General features: G+C 42.9%; 1 protein-coding gene across 2 annotated transcripts; it reads right to left on the bottom strand.

The window, feature by feature from the left end:
* Positions 1 to 5,854: 5,854 nt before the first annotated feature.
* HSD11B1 (hydroxysteroid 11-beta dehydrogenase 1) lies at positions 5,855 to 27,126 on the bottom strand. Of its 2 annotated transcripts, none has more exons than XM_048498992.1 (6): positions 26,738 to 27,126; positions 25,971 to 26,101; positions 24,250 to 24,361; positions 20,145 to 20,333; positions 13,099 to 13,242; positions 5,855 to 6,511 (listed from the first exon to the last, which is right to left on the bottom strand). In XM_048498992.1, exons 1-6 carry the CDS (start codon positions 26,823 to 26,825, stop codon positions 6,288 to 6,290), a joined length of 888 nt encoding a protein of 295 aa, XP_048354949.1. In that variant the 5' UTR covers positions 26,826 to 27,126; the 3' UTR covers positions 5,855 to 6,287. The 2 variants fall into 2 exon arrangements, with proteins under 2 accessions (XP_048354949.1, XP_048354951.1); XM_048498994.1 differs by lacking the exon at positions 26,738 to 27,126 and adding an exon at positions 26,531 to 26,617.

Below are 27,126 nucleotides of genomic sequence, written 5' to 3'. Positions count from 1 at the left end.
ATGTGTGAATTTGGCATGCTGCTCTCTGGCAGATATTTGACATGGCTGAGTATCAATCTAGACAAAACTAGACTACTACAAAGATGATGTTAATGAAAAACATCTTTAAAGCTATACCAAGCAGATGGTTGTCCTTATTGGTATGGATGCTTGAATGGTGTAGGCCCTGGGACAATGCTAGGGCAAAGTTGAAAAAAGTTTCTTATATATACAATTAGATTCAGGGGGATATCTATAGAAAATGGGGCCAGGGAAACTCTCAAACTGTGCCCAGCAAATGTCTTGTGATCTGGATTTTACACCCCAAGATCACTTTAGCCTTTTTTTGTTGCTACATCACACTGACTGCTCATATTTAACTTACTGTCCACTCGTTCCCCCAGATCTTGTTCTAAGAAACTCCATCCAGTAAATACTCCATTCAGAGAAAAAGGGGTGGAAGAGAGAAAAAGAGTGAGGAAAAGAGAGAAAGGGGGGGGGGGGAAGGGAGAGAAAGGGGAGAGAAAACCACCACAAAAGCTATGCTTGTTTCAAAATTAAGCTAAGTTTAATTCTAGGTGAGCATCCCTGTGCCTGGGAGGAGACTGGGGCAGGGACAGGCCAGGTAGGACACTCTTTCCCTGACCTTGTCCCCACCTCCAGTCTCTTCCCAGCTGCCCCTTGCCTAGAAGCACAGGTGGAACTACCACGGGGTAGGGGGCCAAACGGCCCGGGTGCAACCGTGTGGGGGAGGCGGAGAATCGCTCCCCCTCCCTCTCCCCTCAGGTCGCCTCAGGCTGCCTCCACGGCCTGGAGCAGCCCCCACAGACCGGAGCAGGCTGCTCTTTTAACTTTAAAAAAGTGAGGCGGGTTGGGGGTGGGGGCAGGTGTGCGGCCGCCATTTTGCCCCAGGCACAATTTCCCCTTCCTACAGCACTGACTGAAAGTAAATTAAGCTTAATTTTAAAGCAGCCATGGGCTTTTGTGGTGGCAGCAGTGGTGGGGTGGCATTAGGGAGAAAAGTGGCCCATGTTGCCTCCCCCCCACTGCCACTGAAAAAAAAATCCTATGTTTGCTTTAAAATTAAGATAACTCAATTCCAGGCAAGCTGTGGCTGGAAGGAGACTGGGGGAGGGAACAGGAAACAGCATCCTCCCTGGCCGGTCCTACCCCTAGTCAACTCCCAGCTGCAGCGCTGCTTGCCTATAAGCAGTTTAATATTAATTTTAAAATAACTATAGACTTCTTTTTTGCGGCAGTTAGGGCGTGACAGGGGGAAGGGTATTAGGCCGGGGTAATTTTTTTTTTTTTTTTTTTTTTTTTTTTTTTTTTTTTTTTTTTTTTTTTTTTTTTTTTTTTTTTTTTTTTTTTTTTTTTTTTTTTTTTTTTTTTTTTTTTTTTTTTTTTTTTTTTGAGGCAGCTGGTATCACTAGGGCAAGAAGCCCTCCCTTGCCCACCATGCCTCATTATGCCCATGGTTAGATCACTGTTAATGATGAACTATGTGAACAATGGTGCAACTTGCAATCTCTCCTTGAAATAAAATGCCAACATATACTATTTACTAGAGAACTTAAATAAAACCAATAGTTCTGTTGACGAAGCACCTATAAAAGACTGATTATAATAGATATCCTGATGCAGATTCAGTTTATTTGTAACTTTCCTATGAGTGAAGGCTGAAGCATATCAAATTGTTTTGATTAGAGAAAGGGAGTGGGGAGTGGTACAAGTTTATAAAATCATGCATGGGTTGGAAAAAGTGGATATGGAGAACTTTTTCCCCTCTTGAATAAAATTAGAGTAGGTAGGCAATAGATTGGTAGGCAATAGATGAAGTTGGTAGGCAATAGATTTTACAATGAAGTTGGTAGGCAATAGATTTTACTGAATGAGTAATTAGATTGTGGAATCCACTGTTAGTTGATGGAGTGATAGCCACAAGCATAAATGGTTTTTAAAAAGGACAAGACAAATTAATGGAAGATGAGTCCATCAGTAGCTACTAGCTTCACCTGGGGACTGTAAATCTCAGAATACCAGTTTTAAGAAGGCAAAATCAGGAAACGTTTCTTAGTCCTGTTTCTCAGTAAGGAGTTGGCCACCAAATGAAACAGGATGCTGCCTGAGATGGACCACTGGTCTGGTGGATTGGGCCTCTTGTGTTCAGATCCATTTACCACTTGGATTCTATTCACCAGGAGAGGGGGCTATTGGATAGATAATAGTTTCATAAAATTGGTTTGCAAACTTTTTAAAAAGATCTTATTGGTCAATTTAGTGTACTTTCCAGGACATGTTTGCACAGTAACTCCACTCTACTTTCCCCATCCCCAGCATAAGATACAGGCATGTCACATCATTACTAATATTCTGTGTTTCATGTTAAGCATTTACAAACACATAGCATTAGAGAGTAATAGGCTGTATTTCATAGCCACTTCTTATAGTATGCAAAGGTAAACCCAAATTCACCACCAAGCTTCCCATGACCTCTGTTGCCAGATCACCTTGTTTCTCCTTCTTTCTCTTGGCCTCACAATCTGCCTGTGAGAAAGTCACAGTCTCTTTGAGTCCCAATTCATGGTTTAAGAATCATTGTTTAATACAAAAAACATTGCTTACTTTTAAATCAATGAAAGTAAACAGCCAATAGCATACAGTAGTTGATTACGCACAAGGTGTTTGCTGCGTGGTGGAGGCAAATGTCCACTGTGGCAAGATTTCTTGTATGGACATATTTCCTCTAGCCCCACTTTCACTTTCCACTCTCTCCATGGCAAGCAAATCCACTTATAGAACAATTTTAATTTTGCTTTGCTGCCAGAGTGGGACAGATTTGCCAGTGGGCACAACTTTGTCCTGGACCTCTTCCCTCCACCTGCAGCCAACCCACCTAGTCTTACCCCGCCCTCCATTCCCTTGTGCTGCTTTGGACACTTTCCCCTTACCCTCCTCCCTGTTGCTGGTTACTTTGCACTTCTTGTCCTGCCATATAATTTCTATTGCCCATGGCCTCCCTGCTCCTGCATATCTTTAGATTTAATTTTTTTTAAAAAATAACAATATTGATAGATTGATAAATCGATACAAACACTAAGAAAATGTATAAATAATTAGTCAATCAGTCTGAATACCTGATTTGCCCCTGCATTTGAACAAGAAACTGAGACATCTCTAGCCTCCTAATTTTATACACAAGCAACCAGTGATTCCAGACCACACAGGAAAAGCCCATCGGTCTTGGTGCTTGATTTACAGCACATTGGGAGACAGAGGATCGTGAACCTGGGGAGCTTAGCAAACGGCAGTTGTCCTTTTGCGGTTTTGCATGTTTGCATGCAAACATGTTGTCCTTTTGCAGTTTTGCAGTTTGCACACTGCCACTACTTCCCACTCACTTCCCACCATTAAAGACAATCAGTGTTTGGGCAAAGTGCACAGATGCCATGTTCAAGACTTTTCTTTAATAATTTATCTTTTTATGTTGATATATCAATAGATTGGTAGATATACTGATCAATTGATAAGATTAAATATAAAAATTAAAGATTATATTAAAAATTGAAACATGCATGTGCAATAGAAAACCTGTAAAATATCCCCCCACCCCCGAATGCAAGCAAAAAGCCAGTTGATGGGTAATGTCTGCCCCACTACAAACAGGGCAATGGGTAATAATGATCTGACTCCCCGGCAAATTCTCTTTGAAGTTGTGGGAACCTTGCAGTGCATAATCAGCCTATATGTTATAACTTTAAAAGATAAGATGCAAAAAAGACCATAATGTCATTTTATTGGATGGAAGAGACTAGGAGTCATTAAATCTGAGAGCACTGGGAGAAACTATTGCAAATATTCCTTTACACTGTATTTCAAGAGTGATCATTCCACTGGCGTAATGCCCATTGGGCAAGGTGGGCAGCTCCCAGGGCATCACCTTGTGGGGGCCATCAAAATGCTGGGTTCGTTTTTGGGTATTTTAGTGGTTTTCCATGTTTGGCCTGCAGGGGGCGCAGTTTTTAGGCTAGCGGCACCAATGTTTCAGCGTATCATCAGGAGACTGTCCTTATGCTACCCCCCAAGTTTGGTGAGGTTTGGTTCAGGGAGTCCAAAGTTATGGACTCCCAAAGGGGGTGCCCCATCCCCCATTGTTTCCAATGGGAGCTAATAGGAGATGGGGGCTACAGTTTTGAGGGTCCATAACTTTGGCCCCCCTGAACCAAACTGCACCACACTTGGGGGGTATCATTAGGGCAGTCTCCTGATGAGACCCTGAAAGTTTTGAGACTGTGCCTTCAGAAATGTGCCCCCCACAGCCTGCAACCCCAATTGACAGCAATGCAGAAAACTCAATGCAGAACAAAGATTCTTGGGCAAATTTCTAGGATGTTCCTGCAGGGGGTGCATTTTTGGATGTATCGGCACCAACATTTCAGGGTATCATCTGGAGATGATGGCACCCCCCAAGTTTGGTGCAGTTTGGTTCAGGGGGGCCAAAGTTATGGACCCTCAAAACTGTAGCCCCCATCTCCTATTAGCTCCCATTGGAAACAATGGGGGATGGGGCACCCCCTTTGGGAGTCCATAACTTTGGACTCCTTGAACCAAACCTCACCAAACTTTGGGAGCAGCATAAGGACAGTCTCCTGATGATATGCTGAAATTTTGGTGCTGATATGTCTAAAGATGCACCCCCTGCAGGCACCAATGTCCTGGTGCAAAAATTTTTTGTCGTGGTGGAGTAGTCGCCCATGGGGTGGGGGCATCCAACTCAGGTTTTGCCCAGGGCTACAGTTTGCCCAGGGCTACCTTGTTACGCCCCTGGATCATTCTGTGTACCTAGAGCTAAATACATTTGGAAGAATATTCTAAATCAATTTCCCTAATTAAAATCTTATTGCAAAAATTCATTTTTCTGATTGCCCCCTCCCCCCCATATAGCATATGGATTCTGCTGGATTTAGGGTACATTAAATTCACATTTATGCACACTCTCACTTTCATTCCACCCTATCTTGTTAGAATCAAATTGCATTTGCTACATGCAGAAGTAATCCATCTCCAGTTCCAGCAGAATCTATATGAGGGAGAGAAATAATGTCAGTGCAGACTTGCTTTCCTCATGACTTGCTTTTCTCTGAAACACCTAGTTCAGAACATAAGAAATATGGATACATATGAAATGTACTATATACATGTCTCTCCCTGGATCCCAGTATCCTGAATAACCTAACCTTATTTTTTGAATGGCATCAATGTCTTAGTGATCCTGTTGTTTTTAAGTTCCAAATTTCTGCCACAATTATACAGTCTGCTGCAGCTTTCAAATTGCATCTGTCCTCTTGTAGGTTACTGATGATACGATCCAATCCGTGCAAGAAAGAATCTTGGTGTGATTGACTCAATAAGCAATCACGTAGTAGTCACTAGTGCACTTCAGAGGTCATGAACTGAAACCTGCAGAAAACTATACATGAGCCAGTTCTGAAATTAATGTAATAAATTCTTAAACCAGATGGCAAGCATAGAAGAATGTAAGGCAGAGAAAAACCACAGAAAAGAATCGGGGTGGTGATGAGGGCATATGTTCAACTAAAGAGAAGCTGCCATGAAGATACAACTCAGAAGCACTAAATCCAAACAGCTGTCATGGACATGAACTTTTCACAGTAATCTAATTAGTAATCTAATCTCTGCCCCATTCCACCCCCACCCACCCACCCACCCCACCATATGTTTGCAGCCTAGAATCCCAATATACAGCAATGGATTTCAGATGTCTATGTCATAGCAACAGGAGCCGCCCATTTTCAGGATCTACCATTGCATTCGTGAGAGGAGGGACTAACCAGACAAGAGGCTGAGTGCATCATCATGAGAACATTCCAGTGTTTATTAAATAGAAACAGCCACTCCGAGACCTGGTTTGGACAGAAGCCATGACATGGGTAGTGGGCTCTTTTGCTCACATGGTTTCAATTATAAAATCTGCTCATCTGCAGATACATTATTAGCCTTAGAGGGTTTCTTTCTTCAAAGGCTCACAGTGTAGGGAGAAGAATTCAATTGGTGCAGGGATTAAAAAGTTAGCCCCACATCCTTCATTAACCCCTATCTGAACTGGAGCCTTACAGACCTGCTAGTTTTATTTTTTATTTTTAAATGCTGGGGTAAAGTGATATTGGTTCATCTCCCAGTAACGCATCCTAGTTAGGCCTCCAGAGACAGTCTGAGCTAAAAGGGAAGTACAGCTGCAACACCACGGGTCTGTGTAGCATGAAATATAAATAGTTAAGCAAAAGTCACTAATTTTCTTTTAGCTTTTTCACGTCAAATAGCATCCTGATGAGGTAATCCAGGAGATCTGGGACCCAGTCCCGGAACAATACAGGGATCTTTACAGCGGAATATTTATAATAAACATCACGTTGGCGCAGGGCTCCACCTTTTATGATTTCTAGGGCACACTCCTCCTTTGGTGCTGCTGGGAAAGAGCTGAACACACCAGAAGTAGCTTTCATAGCAGTATCTGAAGGAAGAAAAAGAACAAAAGTTAGTGGGTTCTCAACAAGGTTCAGGAACCTGGTGTACAAGTGCTTGCTTGTATGGACCTTATAATTTTAGTAAGATAAATCAGGAGTATTCTTCAAGGTGGGAAATTTTAGTTTCTACCACAATAGTATATCACTGAATTTCTCAAGTGTGTGTATGTATGTGTGCAGTATGTATAAAACTCAAAGTAGGTGAGATGTTTCCCTTCAACCTGATAGATCATCTCACAGCCAAACATGACCAGTGGAAAATAAAGCTCCCAAGTACACTGGGGCTCAACTTAAATAGCCTCAGGATACTATTTGCTTCATTATAGCGCACGCACACGCACGCACGCACGCACGCACGCACGCACACACACACACACACACACACACACACCGCCTCCAAGGCCATGAAGGTCAGGAAAGCAGAATAGCAGGAAGGTTGATGCCCCTCTTCTTGTACTGTAGTCCCAATCCAAACTGGACCAATTGGGAACCTTGTATCCCTCAGGTCATGTTTGACTATGAGGGGAACCACATCCTTCCTAACTTGCCAAAATGTCTGGTCTCATTAGAGACTTAAGTCATATTTTTTTAAGATACAGTATGAGCAGACTTAGGAGGAATTCAAATCAATGTTGGAATTACAGGAGAGCGCTCTTAGGTTTCAATAAGTGTGATACAATGTGTGATAAAAGCCCCTTGAGTAGGGTCACCAGATTGTCACCTTTTTAAGCCGGGACCAGGGTGGGCCGGTGGGCGCGCATGTGGCCGCAGGAGCGCACTGCCTTTTGGGGCGCTCCCCTGTTTCCTGCCCCAAGGCAGTGCGTTCCTGCAGTTGCATGTGCGGCTACTGGAGGCCGCTAGCCTTCTAGGGGCCTCCTGCCGTTTCTGGAGCCCCAGAAGGCAGAAAGTGCTTGACAGCAACTTCGCAAAAATCGGGACAGTAAAAAAAAAACCCGCATGGAGACCCTGGGACAAGGATTGCGTTTAAAGAAGCGGGACTGTCCCGCCAAAAGCGGGACGTCTGGTCACCTTGCCCTTGAGCCCCTAGTCACTATCTTTGAGGCCTGATTAATAGTGACTTCAATGAACTTGACCTTGGGCCTTTGTACTCACACAGTGTCTTGTTGTAATTGCAAGCAGCTATGTGTGCCATGAAGATAAATTAAATGCTATGCAAGTGCAAACACCCACAGGAAAGTTACTTTGCCTTACATTGCATGTCACTCAGACTCAACTAGGCTATCGAGATGCATGATTTGGCTCCTCTAGCCCAGTTAAGGGGCCTACCTGTACTCCTCCAATTCTACCATGTCTCTCTGTAGCTACATGCCTGGCTAAGGAAGGCAGTATGAACCCCAGCTATGTTTTGGTTGCTCAGACTGCCTAACTAAATCTATCCAGTAATGTCTATCTTTAGCTAGGTAACTTCTGGATTCCTTTCCCTGTACACTTGGTTGGACCAGGAATTCCTTATGTCAGGGCTGGATCCCACAGGGTTTTCCAGTGAGGAAAAAGAGGAGGGGTGCTCTAGGGCCACCCAAAGACTATGCCAAGAATCATAAGACTTGCATGAGAAAAAGGCCATATGGGATGAAGACTGGTAAGTAGGGAAATTGGATGAGGTTGAGCTAAAAAGCTGCCAAATCCAGCCTGATATCTCTTTGTTCACCAATGTAGAAGAATGTAAATAGGAATGAGGTGAAAATAAGTGTACCACGTGTAATTTCAAGTGGTAGATTCCAACTTCTGAATGTTTCTTTGCATTCAAAAATCCCCTCCAGGTAAACAGAAAATTAGCCGAGTAAGAAGAAAGATTCTGTCTCTTCTGTTCACTTATAGAGTTAGCCTTCTTTTTTCAAGTTTTTAGTGTAAGAGAGCATTCTTAATTACGGTATTCCACTTACAGTCATAAGTGGTGTGATCCAGGTTGATTTCACACAACATAATAATACCGGGTTAGATTTGGTATTTAAAATCCGCGTTTATTTTATCCTTTGCATGGGTGCCTGTTTCCGGGAAGGAATCGAGTTAAGACTGGGAGGAAATACTCTGATCTCTTTCGCATTAGCCCGGCTTTTTTTGTTCTTACAACACAGACACAGCACACATGCTCAAACATCCCCAGTGTGCTGCATTCTGATTGGCTCTTCCTCCTGCCAAAGGCAATGCTTCTGATTGGCAGATCCACAGCAACTGCAGGAAAACCAAGCAGGACACACACACACCTTTTGTCTAGCTTTGGAAAGGAGCCAGTGCAGTGAGCAACATGGCAAGCAACGTTGTGCAATACAAAGTAAAAACTTTGAACCAATACTGGGCAGAACACCATGTCCCATCCACATTTAAAGGTGTGCAAAAAATTACAGCACGAGACACTCACCCCTCCCCTGGTATACTGGCCTTTGGAACTGTCATGGAGTGAGAGCATCCTGCCTGGCAGGTGCTTCTCCACCCCTCCCCCCCATAGGACCTTGTTGGGAATGAGAGGCCAGAGCTACGGGGCTGGGCTCTCTGGGATGTGGCTCGGCTAGCAAGTGGCACTTGGCGAGATCGAGCAGGAACAGGGCAAGTGCTTGTGCTTTCCCACACCGGCTTGCTTGCCTGGCTTCCAAAAGAGCTTCCCAGCCCTCCCAGGATCCCATTGGGAATGTGAGCCTGGAGCTGCATGACTGGGCTGGCCAGGCTGTGGCTTGGCTAGTGAGCGGTGCTTGGCAAGAGCGAGTGGGAACAGGGCAAGTGCTTGTGCTTTCCTTGCCTGGCTCCTGGAAGAGCTATCAAAGGGCAAAAAACTTGTTTGGGGAATGTTTTGGAAAGGGTGGACTGCAACTCAGCAGAAATTAAACTGACATGATGTAAAGTAAGATCAGGCGGTGGGTGGGAAAAAATACATCGGTTTTGCTCCCGTGGCATTCCCACAGAAGTGGATTCAATGTGGGATTTTGGAAAAAGATCGTGATTTTAGTGGTTTTTGAAAAACCCAGGATGTGGGAAATATCACGGGACAAACCCGCTTTAGGACCGGGAACCATGCAAACTTCTTGGCCAAACCAGGATGTTTCCCTTGCTCAACCTGGGATATTTGGATCATGTGGAATCGACCCCAGTCTGCCTTTTCAGATCTCTGCCCCTCATTTCCACCCAATTGGCCATGCTGGCAGGGGCTGATGGGAATTGTAGTCCATAACATCTGGAGTGCCAAAGGTTCGCCACCACTGCTTACAACTAATGATAGGACTCAAAAAGAACACGGCCCGCAGGTGAGCATATTCTTGAATCCTGGCCAGGCAAATAAGCCACCATAAATACGTTGCTGAAGTCTAGGTTGTCTCTTTGGTTCGAGGGGGCCAGAATAGGGCACATGAAAGCAAAGAATGAAGTCTTGAAAATTCTCTTCAGGAATTAGTGGGTTCCAACTCAGAACAAGTTCAATGGTTATTGCTGTCACTGTGTGGGGATAGACTAGTGCACAGATCATGTTTGTTAAGTGAAGATTTATTAATGAAAGAGATAATCTGCTGTATATCACTGATGTCTTGTGCTATCCATCCTGTCTCTCAGCTGATATCCCTGGAAGATTCAGCCCAGCCCAGAAGGACCAATGGAAAGGACTACATATGTGGAAGCCCCTACCTCACCCCCAATATAAAACACTGATTCAGGTAATTGATGGGAGCAAGTCCGCTCAGTATAATTCTCATGTTATTCAATTATTCTTATTCTCAGGATAGTGCCCTCAATTATTCTTATTCTCAGGATAGTGCCCTAAGGATTGGTGTGAAACAGTGTTCTCCTAACACTTTCTTGGGAGCAAGCCCCATTCAATAGACCTGAGTAGGATTCTGGGCAGACATGCTTAGGATTGCACTACAATTTGTACAACAGTTTACACTTCCTAAGGAGTGCTCTAATACTGGCTACTCCGTTCACAGGGTGAAAAGTCTATATTTATGATGGTTGCCATGTAATAATGATTCCATATAAACAGAGAGCCACAACTGTTGCAAGAGGTAAACAAATGTGAGAATGTAAGAGTTTTCAGACATCTGGAATTGTATATTAGCCCACTTCCAGTGGTTTACAAGGGCCATTTCCATACAGATTATCTGCCCCAGGTTCAATGCTACTGAGAAGTGGAGTTTTCCTTCTTCTCCCAACATCATGATGTATTTGTGAATCTCTTAAGGTTTCCACATCTTTTCTTTCTCAAACCTACTTTGCTACAGAGTTTTGGGAACGGTCGCAATAAATCCTGGATGGCTGCTGTGTGAGCTGTAAAGTTCATATTTTCCCACCTATCTGGCAGCCACATTCCCTGATAGTGTCCTCATGGTGGTCATTTAGAAAATGACAGTTGAATGTTATTATATAGATACGATGTTGTAACAATATGTGTAACATGTGTTCTGAATTCCCAGTCTCTGCCCTCTTATGTTGCAGAGATATTAGGGGAAAGGCAAATCTCTGCAACAAACAAGGCCAGGGACTTCTTCTTCTTTTATTTTTTTAAAGCTAGCTGGGAGTTGAGAGAATCTGCTACCTGTATTGTTATGTTAATGTGAATATAAAGAAATTCAATTGCTGCTTTTAAAAATAACCCAAAAAGCATAAGCAGCCCAGGGAAATGGCGGTGGGGGATGGCTGTTGCTGTGGGATGGGGAGCAGGATAGACAGAGGCAAAATGGGCCAGATGGAAGCCCCATTGTTGCTGCTGCTCTGTACTGGCAGCTGCACTAACAAGGGAAAACTATACAAGCCCATTCCCTGGTGGAAACAACCAAGGTGTGTGTACGCAACTTGAACTAAACTAGCCTCTCTCTATATATATATACTGAATCTAAGTATGTGAGGACAAACTGACCCATGGTGGGTTAGGAAACTGGTTTTCAGCTCTGCCCTACTTTCCAACCCTTGGAGTATCTAGCAGTGCAATGCTAAGATGGGGAGCCCATTCTCTGTATTGGCTAGTGTACCCACAAGGGTAGAAAATCTTGGCTAGTCTTGACCTCTCCCATCCCTGCCTTGCAAAATAGCCTGCCAGTCCCTTCCTGAAGGAATTCCTGACAATACACCTGTTGCGGAAGCCCACTTCCATCCTCCAGCCCTGGACTATCTGCCCTGCCAAGGCAAAAATATGCTAATGTAATTGCACCAAGTGTTCCTGCCAGTACAATGCTAATCTTAATTTCTTCCTCTGACTAATTTCTCTCCTAAGACCACCTTTATTTGCATTCCCACTGTTTTGCAGCTGTTACTAAATCAGCTCAGGCACTCATGGGAAACAACGAAGTGGGTTTGTGGTTTGTGTGCTGACTCTGCATCCAGCTAGTACAATCACTAGTTGTGAGCAGGACATCTATACACAGGATTGTAGCACATGTGTGACTGATAACATTAAAAAAAGTGCTTCTTGTCATGAGGAGGGACCGTTGGCCATGCCTGCTAAATGCATATACTTTGTATATATGCAGTTATTGTGCCTGTGAGCTAGCAATTGCATGTAGGTAGGGGTGGGATGAGTGTGGTCATGCCTACTTGATTCCAATGCCCATAGTGTCATGTGGAGTGGGCTATTGTGTGATTGGAAGAAAGAAGTGTCTGTAGTTGCTGAACCTCCTAACCTGGGAATGTAGCCCTAAAAAATGTCCCAAGGAGCCAGCCATTGATGCTAGGGTATTGGTGGTAGACATACTGTACTCTGCTGAAGGCAACAGAGCTGCAACCTACCACCCTACTCCTTACCAGCCATCTGCCTATGTGATGCTTGCTCAACTATGTCCCCTATTCCTTCTTACAATATGGTGGATTATTTCCTTCATCTCAGAATTCACCTTCCTGTTCCTGCATTTCCTGATTTTTAGAGAACAAACTACCTCCTGTACTTCAGATGTGAATTGAAGAACGTGTGTCTTTCCCACCACAAGTAGTTTAACCCATAGTTGTGAAAAGCTTCAAATATTCAAAATTTTATGTCATTTTCAGTCCCTTCAACGATAGACTAGTAGCATTATAAATAAAACACAAATGTGGGAATTACAATAAATACCAAGATCATTTAAAGAAAAACATATGCAAGAAATCTGGTGTCAGTTCTTAGCCAGCCCGCATAATTTGAAAATACCAATTTCAAAATAATATAATTACTGGAGCACAAGACAGCAGAGTTAATAAGAGATCCCAATAAGTTACAGCTAGCTATTGTAAGTAGAAGCCAGTGTGGTAACATGATGGCCTCAATAGCTCCAAGTGGACAAGAACAGTTTCAATTCAAGCTTTAAGCTTTCCTGGAATTGAATGATATCTTTCCAGAAAAATAAACATTTATATTTGGGATTTTTAAAAATAGCAACCAAATAATTATCAGCTGTAAAGGGGGTTGTAGGGATATAGCCATAATACCAAGGATAAAACTACGTATATGAATTGGTTAATAACCCAGACCAATCAAGTAACAGAATTTCTTCTGATATAATTTCCAACAAGTTTCTTGAATAATAATAATAATTCAATAAGCCTCAAATATACCTCTTAAAGAAACTAGATCTGTGATAATCAGATTTTAAAGATGCAATTGTACCTGTGTCGATGAGTCCGAGGATGCAGAGGGTGATGGAAATATTGGTGTTCTGGATAACAAATTCCTGCCTCAAGGAGCTGAAAAATCCATCCAGAGCAAACTTAGCAGTAGCATAGGGAACCATGAATGGGAAACCAATTTTACCTGGAAATACAGCAACAGTACAGAGCCAGTAAATTCCATTATGGTCCTGAAAGTGGCAAAGTGTCATGATTCTAGTCCAGTGATTGCAGCTGCCAAATGTTGCTCTTTTGAGTACTGTTGCACAATATCAAACCCATCAAATATTTCAGGACTTCAGTAACTATGTAGACATGGCCCCTACATAATTGCAGCAAACAGTTTTGAAGCTTTGAAGCTACAAATCTAAGAACAAGGTTTTTTTTAAATGGAACCAAAAATGGCAGCCAGGAAGCATTTTCAAGGGGTTGAGTGCAGACAAATGGGAGTTTTGGAAAACGTTTGCAAAATGTTTTCAGGGGCCTGTGTGGAAAGGGCCCATGACCAGCTTACTTTTCTCTAGAAGACTTGCCAATCATTCAGTCACCTGAGCAGTCATGCTAGTGAGAGACTGAGAATACAGAGATGAAAACCTTTCTCCGCATTCCAGATAAACAAGGGCTGGCTAATGTTCAGAAGGGGTGGGAAGGACAACCCTATGTGCTCATGGGTGATATCATTTTGATACTTTGAAATGTTATGGTTATATATTTAACATTAATAGTTATAGTTTCTGTTATGTATGTTTGTGTTTGGTAAGGAGTACACACAGGGAATATAGTAGTCATGTTACTTTTTGGTTTAATGGTAGTTGTGAATGTGGCTGTCTGTCAGCAATGTGGTTAATATCACTGCTCTAGTTTTTATGACAGATTTTTTCTCCTTCTCAATTCCTTTTAAAAATATATTTATATCCCCTTCAAAACTAAGTGCTCAAAACCTGAAAATAGCTCAATGGGAAGGCTTGATTTTTTTTAAAGATCACAAATTTTTCAACATTTTCAAGACTGAACAGATTTTTTGTCTTCCTCTTGGTATATGTGTTTGTTTCTATAAATGCATACGTAGTGTAATGGAAGATACAGCTAATTATAGGGTATTCTGACTATATATTTCAGTATATTAAAATTGAGCAGAGAAAGGTTGGCTAGCAATACCATAAAGATTTTTATGGGATTATCTTTGTGTCTCATAATTCTATAATACTGAGTTTGATTTGGCTTGATATGCACAAATTAAGCCTAGGAGTCTTTATTTTCAGGGAATTCTGGGAATTTGAAATGAGGTGCCACCAATATGTGGGTGACACTCAACTCTGTTGGTGCTTGACAACTAAGGCAGGTGGGTTGGTGGAAGTCCCCCCCCCCCATGTATTATAATTTTATTAGTACATAAAACACAAAAAGCAAAGCAAGGAAAAAGATCACAAACTATAAAAGTACACTTAACATAAATACATTAAGTATGAACAGTAAAAACTAATACCACTTTCTCTTTAACCACATACTTAAAATTCCAACTTAATAACCACTACTGATAATAAAAAATACTTCTGTTTGTTAAGTCTTACAATAACAATCCACTAATCTTGAAAATCACTAATCATTTTACTTTTTTTGTTTTATCCAAGTAATCCATGAACAGTTTCTAATTGTCCAAAATTTTGCCTAAACTCTTTTCTTCAAGTAAGGAAGTCAGTTTGGCCATCTCTGCCAACTCCAAAACCTTCACCCGCCATTCTTTTATTGCAGGTATATCTGAAGTTTGTCATTTTTGTGCATAAAGTATTCTTGCAGCTGATGTCATGTATAAAAACAAAGTTCCATATTTTTTTCTTCACAGATCTGTCCATAAGTCCCAACAACAACAACAACAAAAACTTCTGGTTTCAATTGTATATTCATTTTTAAAGTCTTTTGAATTATTTAACGTATTGATCTCCAATACTCCTTAGTTTTTCACAAGTCCACCATAAATGGTAAAATGACCCTCCTTGTGTTCACATTTCTAACACTCGTTAGAGACATTTTTGTACATCTTCGCCAATGATACATCATTTTATAAAAAGTTCTCTTTTAGATTATAGCTCAATATAAATTTAAGCCCCCTTGGCCACATATTCTCCCATTGTTCTATACCTAAAAATGGTGGCCCATTTTATCATACATTTGTATATGTTCTCCCTTCATTTCATATCTCAACAATAGTTTGCACATTTTCGAAACATATTCTAAAATATTCCATTTTCAATTCAGTTTTGGTATTTTGAAAACCACACAGTCTTTTATCTAACTTAAATCTCTCAGATAATTGTAAATAAGGGTACCAGTCACAAGAAATGCCTTCTGACAGTAATTATTCTTGATTTCATTTCACCTTCCCCTTGGGAAATGTTAGAATATCACCATATACCATCAATTTCTTTTCAAAAGTAATTTCATGTTTAAATAGTGCTTCTTGTGATGACCTTGGTATTCTTGGAACATAATCTAGACTTAAATTCAGTCCATATTCTTAGTATGGCACGCCTTATATATGGCACCCCACCCAAACGGCAGGGTGCCCAGATGCAGTCCCGTGGCTGCACCAGCCCACTGCTCCCAAGGGGGCTTTCCAGCAGCACGGGGAGGCTAAAAATGCAAACAAGCCTCCTACCACTAGAAAGGCCCCAATATGCTTAATGGACCTACACCAGTGGTTCTCAACCTTCCTAATGCCACAACCCTTTAATACAGTTCCTCATGTTGTGGTGACCCCCAACCCTAACATTTATCCATTTTACAGATGGAGAACACTGATGCAGAGAGTCTTAGGCGACCCCTGTGAAAGGGTCGTTCGACACCCAAAGGGGTCGCGACCCACAGGTTGAGAACCGCTGACCTACACCATCAAAAAAGATGGCGTAAATGTGAAACCCCAGCTGCTGGTGCAACAGGGTCAGTGGCCAGGAAAAAGCCAACTAGTGTTGGCTCCTCCCCTGTCCATGCCCCTGACCACCCTCACTATGCCAGTGGTGGGGCTCAGGGATACCAGCAGGGAGAGCTGCACTGGTTTTGCACAGCCAGATTTGCCTCTCAGTCAGGGCATGTGCCCAGTGGTGGGATTCAAATAATTTAACAATTGGCTGTTTACAAGCACCCTTTTAACAACCGGTTCTGCCGAAGTGGGGCAAACCTGTTGAATCCCACCACTGCATGTGCCCCAAGGAGGGCAAATCTGCTGGTGTCGCCCTGCACCACTCCCAACAGCAGATTCACCCCCTCCACCTTTGGATGGGGTCAATAATGGTTATTAAAATCTATTTACTTCAACCTTATCATACCATAAATAGGCATGCCATCCAAATTTCAAGTCATGTCCGTCTAGATCCAGCAGTCTTTTATTTCTTATTATGATCCATTCCTTCAACCAAACTAAACAACAGGATGCAAAATATAGTTTCAGATCAGGTAGGCCTTCAGTGGAAGTTCTGAATAGATACCTGGAGAAGACAATGGGATGGATGAGGGACAATAAACTGAAGCTTAATCCAGACAAGACTGAGTACTGCTGTTCATTGGAAGCTTGGGGATTGTGGAACCACTGCTCTCAAGGGGGTTGCCTTTCCTTTGAAGGAGCAGGTTTGCAGCTTGGGGGTGCTATTGGATCCTAGCCCACAATTGAAGGCTCAGGTCTCCCCTGTGACATGTAGCCAGCTCTGACTAATTTGCTAGCTATAGCCATTCCATGAAAAGTATAATGTAGTCATAGTGATCCATGCTCTGATTACATCTAAGTTACATCACTGTAAAGGACTGCCTTTAAAGGACTGCCTTTAAAAACAGTTCAAAAACTTCAGTTGGTCCAAAATTCAGGGACCAGGCTACTATTGGGATGGTTAAAACGATAATGACCTTTCTGCTGAAAGATCAGCACTGACTACCAAGTTTCCAGGTACAAGTCAAAGTGCTGGTTCTTATCTTTAGGACCACATGTGGCTTGGAACGAGGACCACCTCCTTCCATACTGTCTAGCCTGCAGTGGTGTACCTACAAAAAATTGTGCCTGGGGCAAGCACGGAAATTGTGCACCCCCCACTCTGAGCCTGCCCCCCCCCCCAGGGCCTCTGTGCCACTTTGGGGATCACCAGCAGGGGAGAGGAAGGGAAAGGAATTTGTAAGCAGTTTTGGGACTCCTTACAGGAGGGAAAAGCAGGATACAAATTCAAATTGTTCTTCTTGCTCTAATGTAAATAGCCATGTTACATTCATGGAAATGCAAAGGAGAAGGAGAAGTCAGTAGGTTTGCAGAAAAATTTGCAAGGGTTTTTGCATCATCTCCCTCTCCCCCCCACTTCAGCCCATCCTGGGGGCTGCATCTGAAGGGTGCGGGGGTGGGGGGGAGAACAGTGTGCTTTTCATTCCCACCCACTGCTCCTGCAATTGGCAGCCCATTCTTAGGAACCAGTCACTCACTGGCTTTAGGGTTTATTCTTTTGTAACCACCCCCACCAAGAACACTCCTCCTCTTCATCTCCCACCCACACTTCTTTGCCTAGATCTTTCGCATTGGTTAATCCTGGCTGGTGCCCTCCTTGCTGTTGCGAGAGCAGTGCTGCTTGCTTGGCCTGGCATGGTCTGCAGGGGGTAAAGGAGAGAGTGGCTGGCCAAAATGTGCTCCCCCCACCGTGAATAACGCCTGGGGAGAATCACCCCTCCCATCCCCAACGGTGTACCTCTGCTAGCTTGCTATGATTTGCCTCTCAAGCCCTGCTCTCTTTGTTCCTGTATTCAGAAGTGAGATGAGTGGTGACTAGAAACAAGGCATTTTCTGTGGTGGCACCTTGCCTTTGGAATGCCTTCCCCTTGAGGCTCGTTTGGCATATACTTTACTTTCTTTTAGGTGCCTGGCTAGAACATCTCTCTTTACTTAGGCTTTTAATTAGGATTTTAATTAGGATTTTTATCTCATCAACTTGGTAATGGTCTGCTCCTGTTTTATGGATAGTTTTTACGCTGCTTGTGCCTAATGGGATAGATGTGAGAACTAACGTGGTATAGTTTAAGAGCAACAGACTCTAATCTGGAGAACCAGGTTTGTTTCCCCACACATGAAGACTGGATGACCTTGGGCCAGTCACAGTTCTTTCAGAACCTTTCAACCCCCTGCTTTTGAAGTGTCCTTGCCACAGTTGGACAGCAGTAACTCTGAAGTAGGCTCAGTGTGTGTTGGCTGCAACTACCAGGGCTGGATAAATCAGTGGCATCTTGTGAGGTAATCTCGTGAGATGCCAGGAAACAGAAGAGAGCATGTGTAATTTATCACATGTACTTTAAAGTGGTTTAGAAATAGACGGAGGAGGATTGTGACCAACTTCATGCTCTAGGGTGTGTACAGCAAGAGTCTGTGGGAGGAGAATGTCAAAAGTGTCCACAACCCCCTTCCCCTCCTTGAGCTGGAGCCTGGAGGAATGGGTTAACAGTCATCCTGTGGATAGATCCCTGACAAGAAGATGAGACCTTAAACCCCTACACTTGTGCTTCCCACCATAACTCTCATACCCCTGATTTGAACCCTTCTTGAAATTATCCATCTTTTTCTCATGGTTCATACAAAGTCTTTCTCATCAAAGTGAAGTAAATTATTTGGCTTTACTGTTGTATCTAACACCTGCTAGACAAAATTATGAAGACTGCTACACTAACAGTGAAGAGGTCAATTGTTCAGGTACTTTTCCTACCCAAAGGACAGTACATATAAACAGTACAAGCACTAATCTGGCATGGGTAGTATAAGGAGCAGCTGTACATTAGAAACAGTAATATGTGAGAGTTGCTCACCCTATGTTTTGGTCTGATAATGATGAGCTACTGATATATTAAGGAGTTTCCCAGTGGCTTCTCCATAGGAGACCATAACATTCAAATAAGCCATTACAGAGGTACCCGTCACATCCAGAAGCAAGAAAACTGTTTCCATGTGATACAAAGTCATGCCGCAGTAAAGTATGCTTGAATAAAACTTCCACGTGAATACAGCAGATCACATGGGTATTTCCCAGTTGGCATCCTCCCTCTTAGGAAAAATCCATGCAAGCAGCCCTCACCTAAATGGTTGTGTTGTTCATAGATGCATGCCTGCATCATAAGATTGCACTACATGGAAGATACCAACACCCATGCTACTCTCAGGTTTTTGTGGAGGTTAGGTACTTATGGGCACTGGCCTCCTACTTCTGACCCAAGATGCTGCAGTGCTGTTTGTGAGATTCTTCCCAGAGGTACAAGGGCTACTACAAATATTGTGAATTTTCTCTCAGCATATTGAGAATGCTCCATCAGCATGGATGATTCAGTTGAGAACCAATAATAGTATTGAAATGTAGTTCAAATACTCTGTGCTGAGAAAGGATATGCTATCCTAATTAGTCAATAGACTTGGATAATAGCATTTCATAAGCAGAGAAGCAAAGAGACCAGAATGCGTCATTCCAAATATACCAAAGGACAGAGAATGAACTACATAGCGCATGTCCAAATTATTCAGTCAGGAGACTTTTACATACTATGCAGAAAAATTACTCCAGGTTCACCACTGTTGTAAATTTCTTCCCCTAAATGATCCATTAGAACTGTTTAAAATATCATGATTTTCCTGCAGAGGATGGAAATTTTTTTGTAAAAAAATAGGGTTGGATCCTCCAGCTTTTCTACTGATTTAAAAGGGTGAAGGGAGCTCCCCTTCGGCTCCCAAAAAGGCTATGATGGGAATCATGGAACCTACTGAACAAAACCCATGTGTGACTGGGCTTTAATAAAGAGAATTGGGAGAGGTTCAGTGCAAAAGCTGGCTGGATCCAACTGAATGCCTGAGAATTGTGTGTTGACTATCATATGCAATGATGGGGAATATTTTTGTTTTGCTGGTCATATGCCCTGGGTATATACTTTGCCTGAAGCCTGCAGTTGATGGTGCAATCAACAAAAATACTTGTGTACAAACATATAGTTATAAAAAAGTTTGAAAATTTTTGAGGATCAATTCAAACAATTGTAGTTCATGCTTACCTGCCAGGGATGAAACCACTATGATATTTGGCCCTTCACTCTTCTTGAGCATAGGAAGAGCTGCAGTTGTCATGGCCACATAGCTAAGGAAATTGACATTGAGGAGCTTCTGCATGTGTTCAGTGTCACTATTGAAATAACTGAGGTTTGCAGCAGTAACGTGATTCAGAATAAGCATATCTAGGGTTCCTAAGGAGGAAAAAGGAATAGTTCAAATCTGGTTGGTAGAGGATGACATAATACAACTGTTATTCTGATTAGTTACCCTAGAAATTCTGCATGTTTTCTAAAATACCCACCTAGCAGCTACAAAATTAGGTTTGCATCGCCAGTAGCTTGACTTCTTTATATGGCTTTTGGAGACTTCTAGGTGGGCACCTTGAGAGATCCACATGGCATGTGATAATCCTAGCTACTCTCTGATCATGTGCCACAAATTATGTATACAACAACCGAGGGATCTGAAAGTCCTCTCATGTGGAAACTCTGCATTCACAAGAGTAAATTATTTTCCACGTATGATCATCAGTGGAAAAAGTGAAAAAGTGCATGATTCAAAAAAGGCTGTGTAATTTCCTAGAACAAAATGCTGTAAACACTATTGGGCCTTTCCCCACTTACCTTCTGCTGCGTGCTACTCGGGCCAAGTAGCGCGGGGTCCTGGGGCACTCCCCACTACAGGGGCGGCGACAACGCAGCCGCCCTGCCGCTGCCGCTGCCGCGCCCCCTCAGTGCACGTCATTCCTGGCGCTGGAGAAAAAGCAGCCTTTTGGATCTAACGGAGGAAGCCAGAGTATGCGCCAGAAATGGCACCTTGGCGCGCAGTGAGGTAGCATGTCTGGCGGCTGACGGTGAGTAGAGGGAAAAGGAAGGGAGGAAAGGCTCCATTGAATTCCAAAACTCCATTAACCCCTTCCCTTTGTAGTTACCTTAACTTCAGTAGTAAGATTAAGGGGAGAGGTCTGCATATTTTGCTCCCACCCCCAATATTTCAGTATGAATCCCCTTTCTCCTCAGTATCCTCAGTTTCAGAGCCACATTTTGCTTTAAAAGAACCAGGCTTAAGGTAAGTGGGGAAAGGCCCAGTGTTTGTCCTGCCAGATCTTTGCTGTGTAGTTATTTTTATAGTTTTCCAGCCTTAATATTGCAAAGGGAGCTGGTGCTATTAAGTATTTAGATAATGATTTTATAGTTGGTAGTATTTTGTTACAGGATTAGTATATGATAGGGTTGTATGTTGCTTAACATTGCAGTAAATCAGTTGCAAAAGTATTAAAAATGTACAGAAGTTATTTTCCCAAACACTGGCCAGACACTCCTCTTCCAGACATAAGAAGCCCTTGCCTTTACTGGAAGAGCTTTGATTTGTCAGTTCAGTTTGCTTATTCTCCTGATTCTTGACATCGGGCCCCCTTTGGATCCTTTTAGATCCTAGAATCTCTGTGATGGACTTCTGTGGCTCATTTTCATGCCTTTCATGAGTCTGAAGAGTAACATCTTCTGTGTATTATTGAAGGCTTTCACCACAGGAATCAACTGACAGATGTGGGTTTTCTGGGCTGTGTGGCCATGGTCTTGTAATGTTAGGGCCTAATACTGAAGTTGAAATGTTAGGAGCTAAAACTACCAGTCCACAACCATACAGTCCAGAACACCCACAAGATCAAGACAACATCTTCTTTTGATTTCCAGCAAACTTGCCTTTCAGCTAAAAATTAGGAACAAGGGAAACGTGAGGATTCTAGGTGCATGTGGAAGAAGAATAGGGGGTGCAATAACAGAAACACTGCAGAAGATGACAGCCTGCTTTGCAGAAATGCCTACACAGCATTGGTGTCAACATCTCACGCTGTTACTGCTTTGCTATCTCACTTTTACTCCTAGATCTGAAATTCCTTATGGATAACCATTAGGGAAAAAGAGTAAATTGTGGTGATTTCCTACTTGCAAGGCTCTGAAGAACAACCCATGACTTTGGCAGGTCCTTATATTGATGGGTTTTTGAATCCTATTCATAAAGCCCCATCATCAGAGTGTGGACAACCCTGCTAGGAATGAGGGGTTCCCTCGAAAAGGCAATTGTAGTCCATACAATCTGGAGTGCCAAAGGTTTGCCACCACTGCCTTAGGCCCTTTCCACACAGGCCAATAGATGCAGCTGGGGTAAATGAGCCTGGTGCAGCCCCGGGATGTTTGCCTGGCTCCATGCAGGGTGGCATGCAAGGGAAGGGGAGGGAGGGGAGCAAGAGAGTGAGAGGTGGCATGCAAGGGAGGGGAGGGGAGGGGCCCGGGATCTGGACATGGCCCACCCACCCTAGCAGAGGGAAGGAGAGGGGTGGCATGCAAGGGAGGGGAGGGAAGGGGCCCGGCATCTGGACATGGCCCACCCACCCTAGCAGAGGGAAGGAGAGGGGTGGCATGCAAGGGAGGGGAGCAAGGGAGGGAGGGGTGGCATGCAAGGGAGGGGAGGGAAGGGGCCCAGCATCTGGACATGGCCCACCCATCCTAGCAAAGGGAAGGGGAGGGGTGGGTGGCATGCAAGGGAGGGGAGGGGAGGGAGGGGATCAAGGGAGTGGGGGTGGCATGATTAGTGTTAGATGCTTTTAGCAGCAGAGGATTTAACTATACAATAGAGCTAGGGTGTTTTTTTTAATAGTTTAGGCTAAGAAGGGAAAATGGGAAACCTGCCACTACCCTCCTCTTGCAGTCTCTAAGAATTTGAACAAGTCATTATTAGCATTTGGCAAGAGATTTTTTTTGAGATGTAAGAAGGTGACCTACTATCAAGGCCAAACATCTATTTTCTATTTTATACCTTTTGCCACTCGTATTAGCCCTTTTTAACATTTCCAGGCTGCATCATCTGGGTTCTTCTGGCTGCTCCCTTTTTTGGAAGGAGCTCAATGGGAGATCCAGGAGTGCCACAACTATGCTTTCTCCATTCAGCCCAGGAGTTCCTGGGCTCATTGGTCACCATCTCAGTACAAAAGCGCTAGAATAATGACCATGAGACAGTAACCTCTAGATTATACCTTACTGGGAGAAATCCTTGTTTCTACCAGCAGCAGATACAAGAAAAGTTAATTGTCTATAGAACAATAAGTTAAGATGTTTATGTGTAATCCAATGAATTAGGGGGTCTTCTTACAGACCTGGGTCTGATCTAGAGCACGTGTGCATGTTGAATCTTCCCACTAATGCCAAATTCTTAGGTAATACATTTATTGTAATTTTGGATTGTTTATTGTAAGACGCCTTGAGTCACTGAGATATAGCGGGGTATAAATGCAATAAATAAATAAATAAATAAATAATTTGGAGTCCCTGCAGTTGCATGCCTATAGCAAGTAAGTCCATGGCTCAATTCCTAGTATATCAGTTGAGCAGGGTTGCCAACCTCCTTGTGGTAGCTGGATATCTCCTGGGATTACAACTGATCTCCGGGCAACAGAGTTCAACTCACCTGGAGAAAATGACTGCTTTGGAAGGTGGACTTTATGGCGCTATACCTCATTCAGTTCAGTTTATTAAATACAGTCATAGACCAGCACAGCGAAACATCAGAACAAATAACATTGCACGACAACAGTACAATAAAATTATTTAGCTAATAGACTTGCCAACCAAAACCTTCCACATTTTATAAGCATTGTAGCAAAACTTCGCAACTGTGCCACTATCCGGAAGTAAATAGTTTACCACAAAGTCATCAGGATATCACTATACCTTACTGAAGTCTCTCTCCTGCCCAAACCCCACCCTCCTCAGGCTACACCCTCAAAATCTCCTGCTATTTCCCACCCCAGAGCTGGCACCCTACAGCTGAGGCAAGAACCAAACGAGCTTCTGCAGAATTTTTGCAGAATTATGCAACTCAGAATTATGTGAGTAAACATAGTTGGACTCTTATGATGCCAGAGACTCCAAATTCCATTTCCAATTAGAATTGTAATCTGCTCTTAAGAACATAGGTTTGTGAATATCTAAAAATACATAACAACAGGCTCCTGACTGGCCTTCTTTATCATGTTCTTGAGTCAAGTTTTCACTGCTATGATGGTTGGCATTTTGATTTCGAATATTTCAATTTACAAAATCAGCACACCCCATAATGCCTCTGCTTTCTTTACCACATCCCGAGCAAACCCCATGTCTTCCATGCTTCCATCCATGTAGCTGGCAGATGCCGCACCCAACTCCAGGCATCGAATGACAACCTGAAACAAAGAGAAAACAAAGTTTCTGGAGCTTAATGCCTTTTCAGCCCCTCCCCCTCAAATTAAATTCCTATGCTGTACTGCAAAGAAACAGCTGGGTGGTTCAGTTTACAAGGATACTCTTAACAGCACATTTTTGGTCTGCTTAACGGATCAGTGTTATCAGTGGGGAATTTCCACTGGAAAATGCAGCTTTGTCAAAATTTCCAGCTGGAAGAATGTGGAGTTTCTCCTGTAGTAGAATCTTTTATAAAGGAAAGGGGAGGGGGGAGGGCTATGAGAAATGCCACTGGCCATGGAGTTTTAGTGGATTGTATTTTAATTTAGTAATGCATCTTATTTTAATCTATTGAATGTAAGCCACTCTGAGCCCTATGGGGGAGAGTGGCTTACAAGTTTGATAATAATAATAATAATAAATCAACCATAATAGTAATAATAAATAAAACTTTGTTTTTAACAGGAACCTTAAAACCGGAGGTTTTTCAAAACGCCAGACTGTAGCACTGAGCAGTAAGATCTCCTGGCTTTTTCCATTGCAGGACATCCCTCTAACCACAACACCATGCTGGTTTCAAGTATGCATGATAGCCATGTCCTTCCAATGGCTTTGCTTATTGCAGGACCTTTGTCCATAGGTTGGTAGATTGAATACTACAAAGCTGGAAAAATAAAATAGGGTTGGGAGCGGTGGAAGAAAAAAGTTATATCACAGTACCTTTTGAGCCAAGATCCAGGCTAGGGAGGTAAAATAAGAAGGGGGAGCATAGTAAATATGCCCCCCCCCCTTCTCCAGCTGCTGCTATCCTCTAACACTTTTGCTTCCTTACCACTTCCTTATTTTTCCTTATTTTCTGTGTTTATGCCTCCCTCATGGCCAGAACTGGTACAAATAGATATAAAAATGAACTTGAATGCCAAGAGTTAAAAATTTTAGATCTAAATTGAGAGATGACATTAAAAATGTTGATGCATATATGGTATCACATAAATGTAATCCCTAAAGTAAAGATGCTAGTTGGACTGGTCTATATGTATTATGGAGGTGCCAAACAGGGGCTTGTATGTCTGTTTCATGAATTTCTTCCATTAGCTGCTGTGGCTGCTTCTGTCGTGGAATTTATGTGTTCTATTGTACATTGCCTTGGGCAGTTTTTTGGACAGGCAGTTTGACATTAAAAAAAGTTATCACCAAAAACATGACCATCACAGTGCTGTCCTGGCTAACATGATGGCAATCCACTCTCTTTGTGCATTTTTTGGACCACTCAGCTGTCATGAGCTCTAATCCAGAAGGAGCTCCAGTGCTCTGTCAGAAAGCGAAGAGGTGACATCATGCATCACAATACAGTTCAGGCATTCTATTCAATCTGCCGATCTCTGAATATTTATAAAGCATACGAAGCTAGGGACTTGCTTTTCTTTTCTTCATGGATGCCAGATCTGGCAAGTTACCACCACTGGCATGCGAGTGTTTGTCCCAGTTTTCAGGAATGTGAATAAGTACTTCATAGGTATTTACGCATCCGACTGGAAGGGAGTTTGTACATGTGCCTCTACAAGAATGTGCCTGATGAAGAACATGCATATATAAGCATTTGACATTTACTTTCTGGAGCCTGGCTTCTGTCCGCGCAGTGATCAGTATGTGGGAACCCATGTGTGCCAGGTGGTATGCCATCTGTTCGCCGATTCCTGTGCTTGCCCCAGTAACAATCACATGTTTCCCTTGCAGCATTTCTGGAATACAAGACATAGGTATGCCAATCTTGCTAAGTAATCCCCCCCTCCTGATAAATCTCTGAAGGGCAAGAAACAGAGGAGGATACCCAACTGTTCCAGCCTGCAAACTGAGTACCCACTCCTAGCAGTCCTCCAATCCAACCCCTGCTCTCCTTCCAAGAAAAAAGCAGAAACAAGAAATGCTAACATTCCATCCAGACACAGAGCAGTTACAACAGACATTTATATTTTTAATCTAATTGAACAAAAAGACTTGTTCATTTTTAGCCGCTTTGTGCATTCCACTTTCCAAAAGTTTTTAAGCAATCAGACCATTAAACAACTTTCCCACTCACTTCAAGCCATTCGTACAAAGTGAAATACTTTTCAAACAGACAGAATATCAAAGCTTCTCAGAGAATCCAAGTGGCAAACCTCCCACCTCACCTGTTTGCTGAAAGAATATTCCTGCCTGTTGCTTGATGTCATTTCAAAGCCTTGCCAAGCAAAGTCTTCTATTATCAGCAAGAAACGCCCAGACATGTTTCATTTAGGCTGTGCACCAGTTCCTGTGTAAAAACCGCTCCAGCGTGGCTCCCTTCCTCCCCCATCCCCCCTGCTTTATTTTAAAATGCTTTGCTTTAAATAACTTACCGGGTTTAAAATCTTCCTTTCCTGAATAAAACCAGAGGGCCAAGACCAATCCAACAAAGGGAATCAGAATCTTTTGCAACAGACCCATCCCAGTGTACAGTCAGGAAATAATCAAGCATGAGAAGCAAAAAAGGAAGGAGAAAAAAAGCCCTGCAGAGCTGTTCCAGGCAGAAGGAGCAATGTCTATGCTGTAAAAACCTGCTAGTGCAGAGGCAGCAACTTCTCCAACTGTCCAACCTTCTCACAATTCAGGGTGCTCGTGGCAACAGCTCCATCACAAGCATCTAATTTGCTCTTTGTCAAGAGTTGATAAACTTCGGCCTAAGTGACAGCGTCACTTTGGATCCTGGCCGTCCCATTTCATATTTCCTGTCCCTACGTTTAAAATA

Source organism: Sphaerodactylus townsendi, linkage group LG05, assembly GCF_021028975.2.
Source record: "Sphaerodactylus townsendi isolate TG3544 linkage group LG05, MPM_Stown_v2.3, whole genome shotgun sequence".
NCBI classification, from domain to species: Eukaryota; Metazoa; Chordata; class Lepidosauria; order Squamata; family Sphaerodactylidae; genus Sphaerodactylus; species Sphaerodactylus townsendi.
The sequence above is the reverse complement of the archived record's forward strand: the minus strand, read 5'-3'. Positions and strand labels throughout refer to the sequence as shown.

Excerpts from the sequence above, each read along its gene's own strand:
- HSD11B1 (XM_048498992.1), bottom strand. The coding sequence starts at position 26,825 with ATGGGTCTGTTGCAAAAGATTCTGATTCCCTTTGTTGGATTGGTCTTG. Across the intron at positions 13,243-20,144 it reads AGTGGTTTCATCCCTGGCAG|GTAAAATTGGTTTCCCATTC; the intron begins GTAAGCATGAAC and ends CTGTATTTCCAG. Across the intron at positions 6,512-13,098 it reads CCTCGGACTCATCGACACAG|ATACTGCTATGAAAGCTACT; the intron begins GTACAATTGCAT and ends TTCTTCCTTCAG.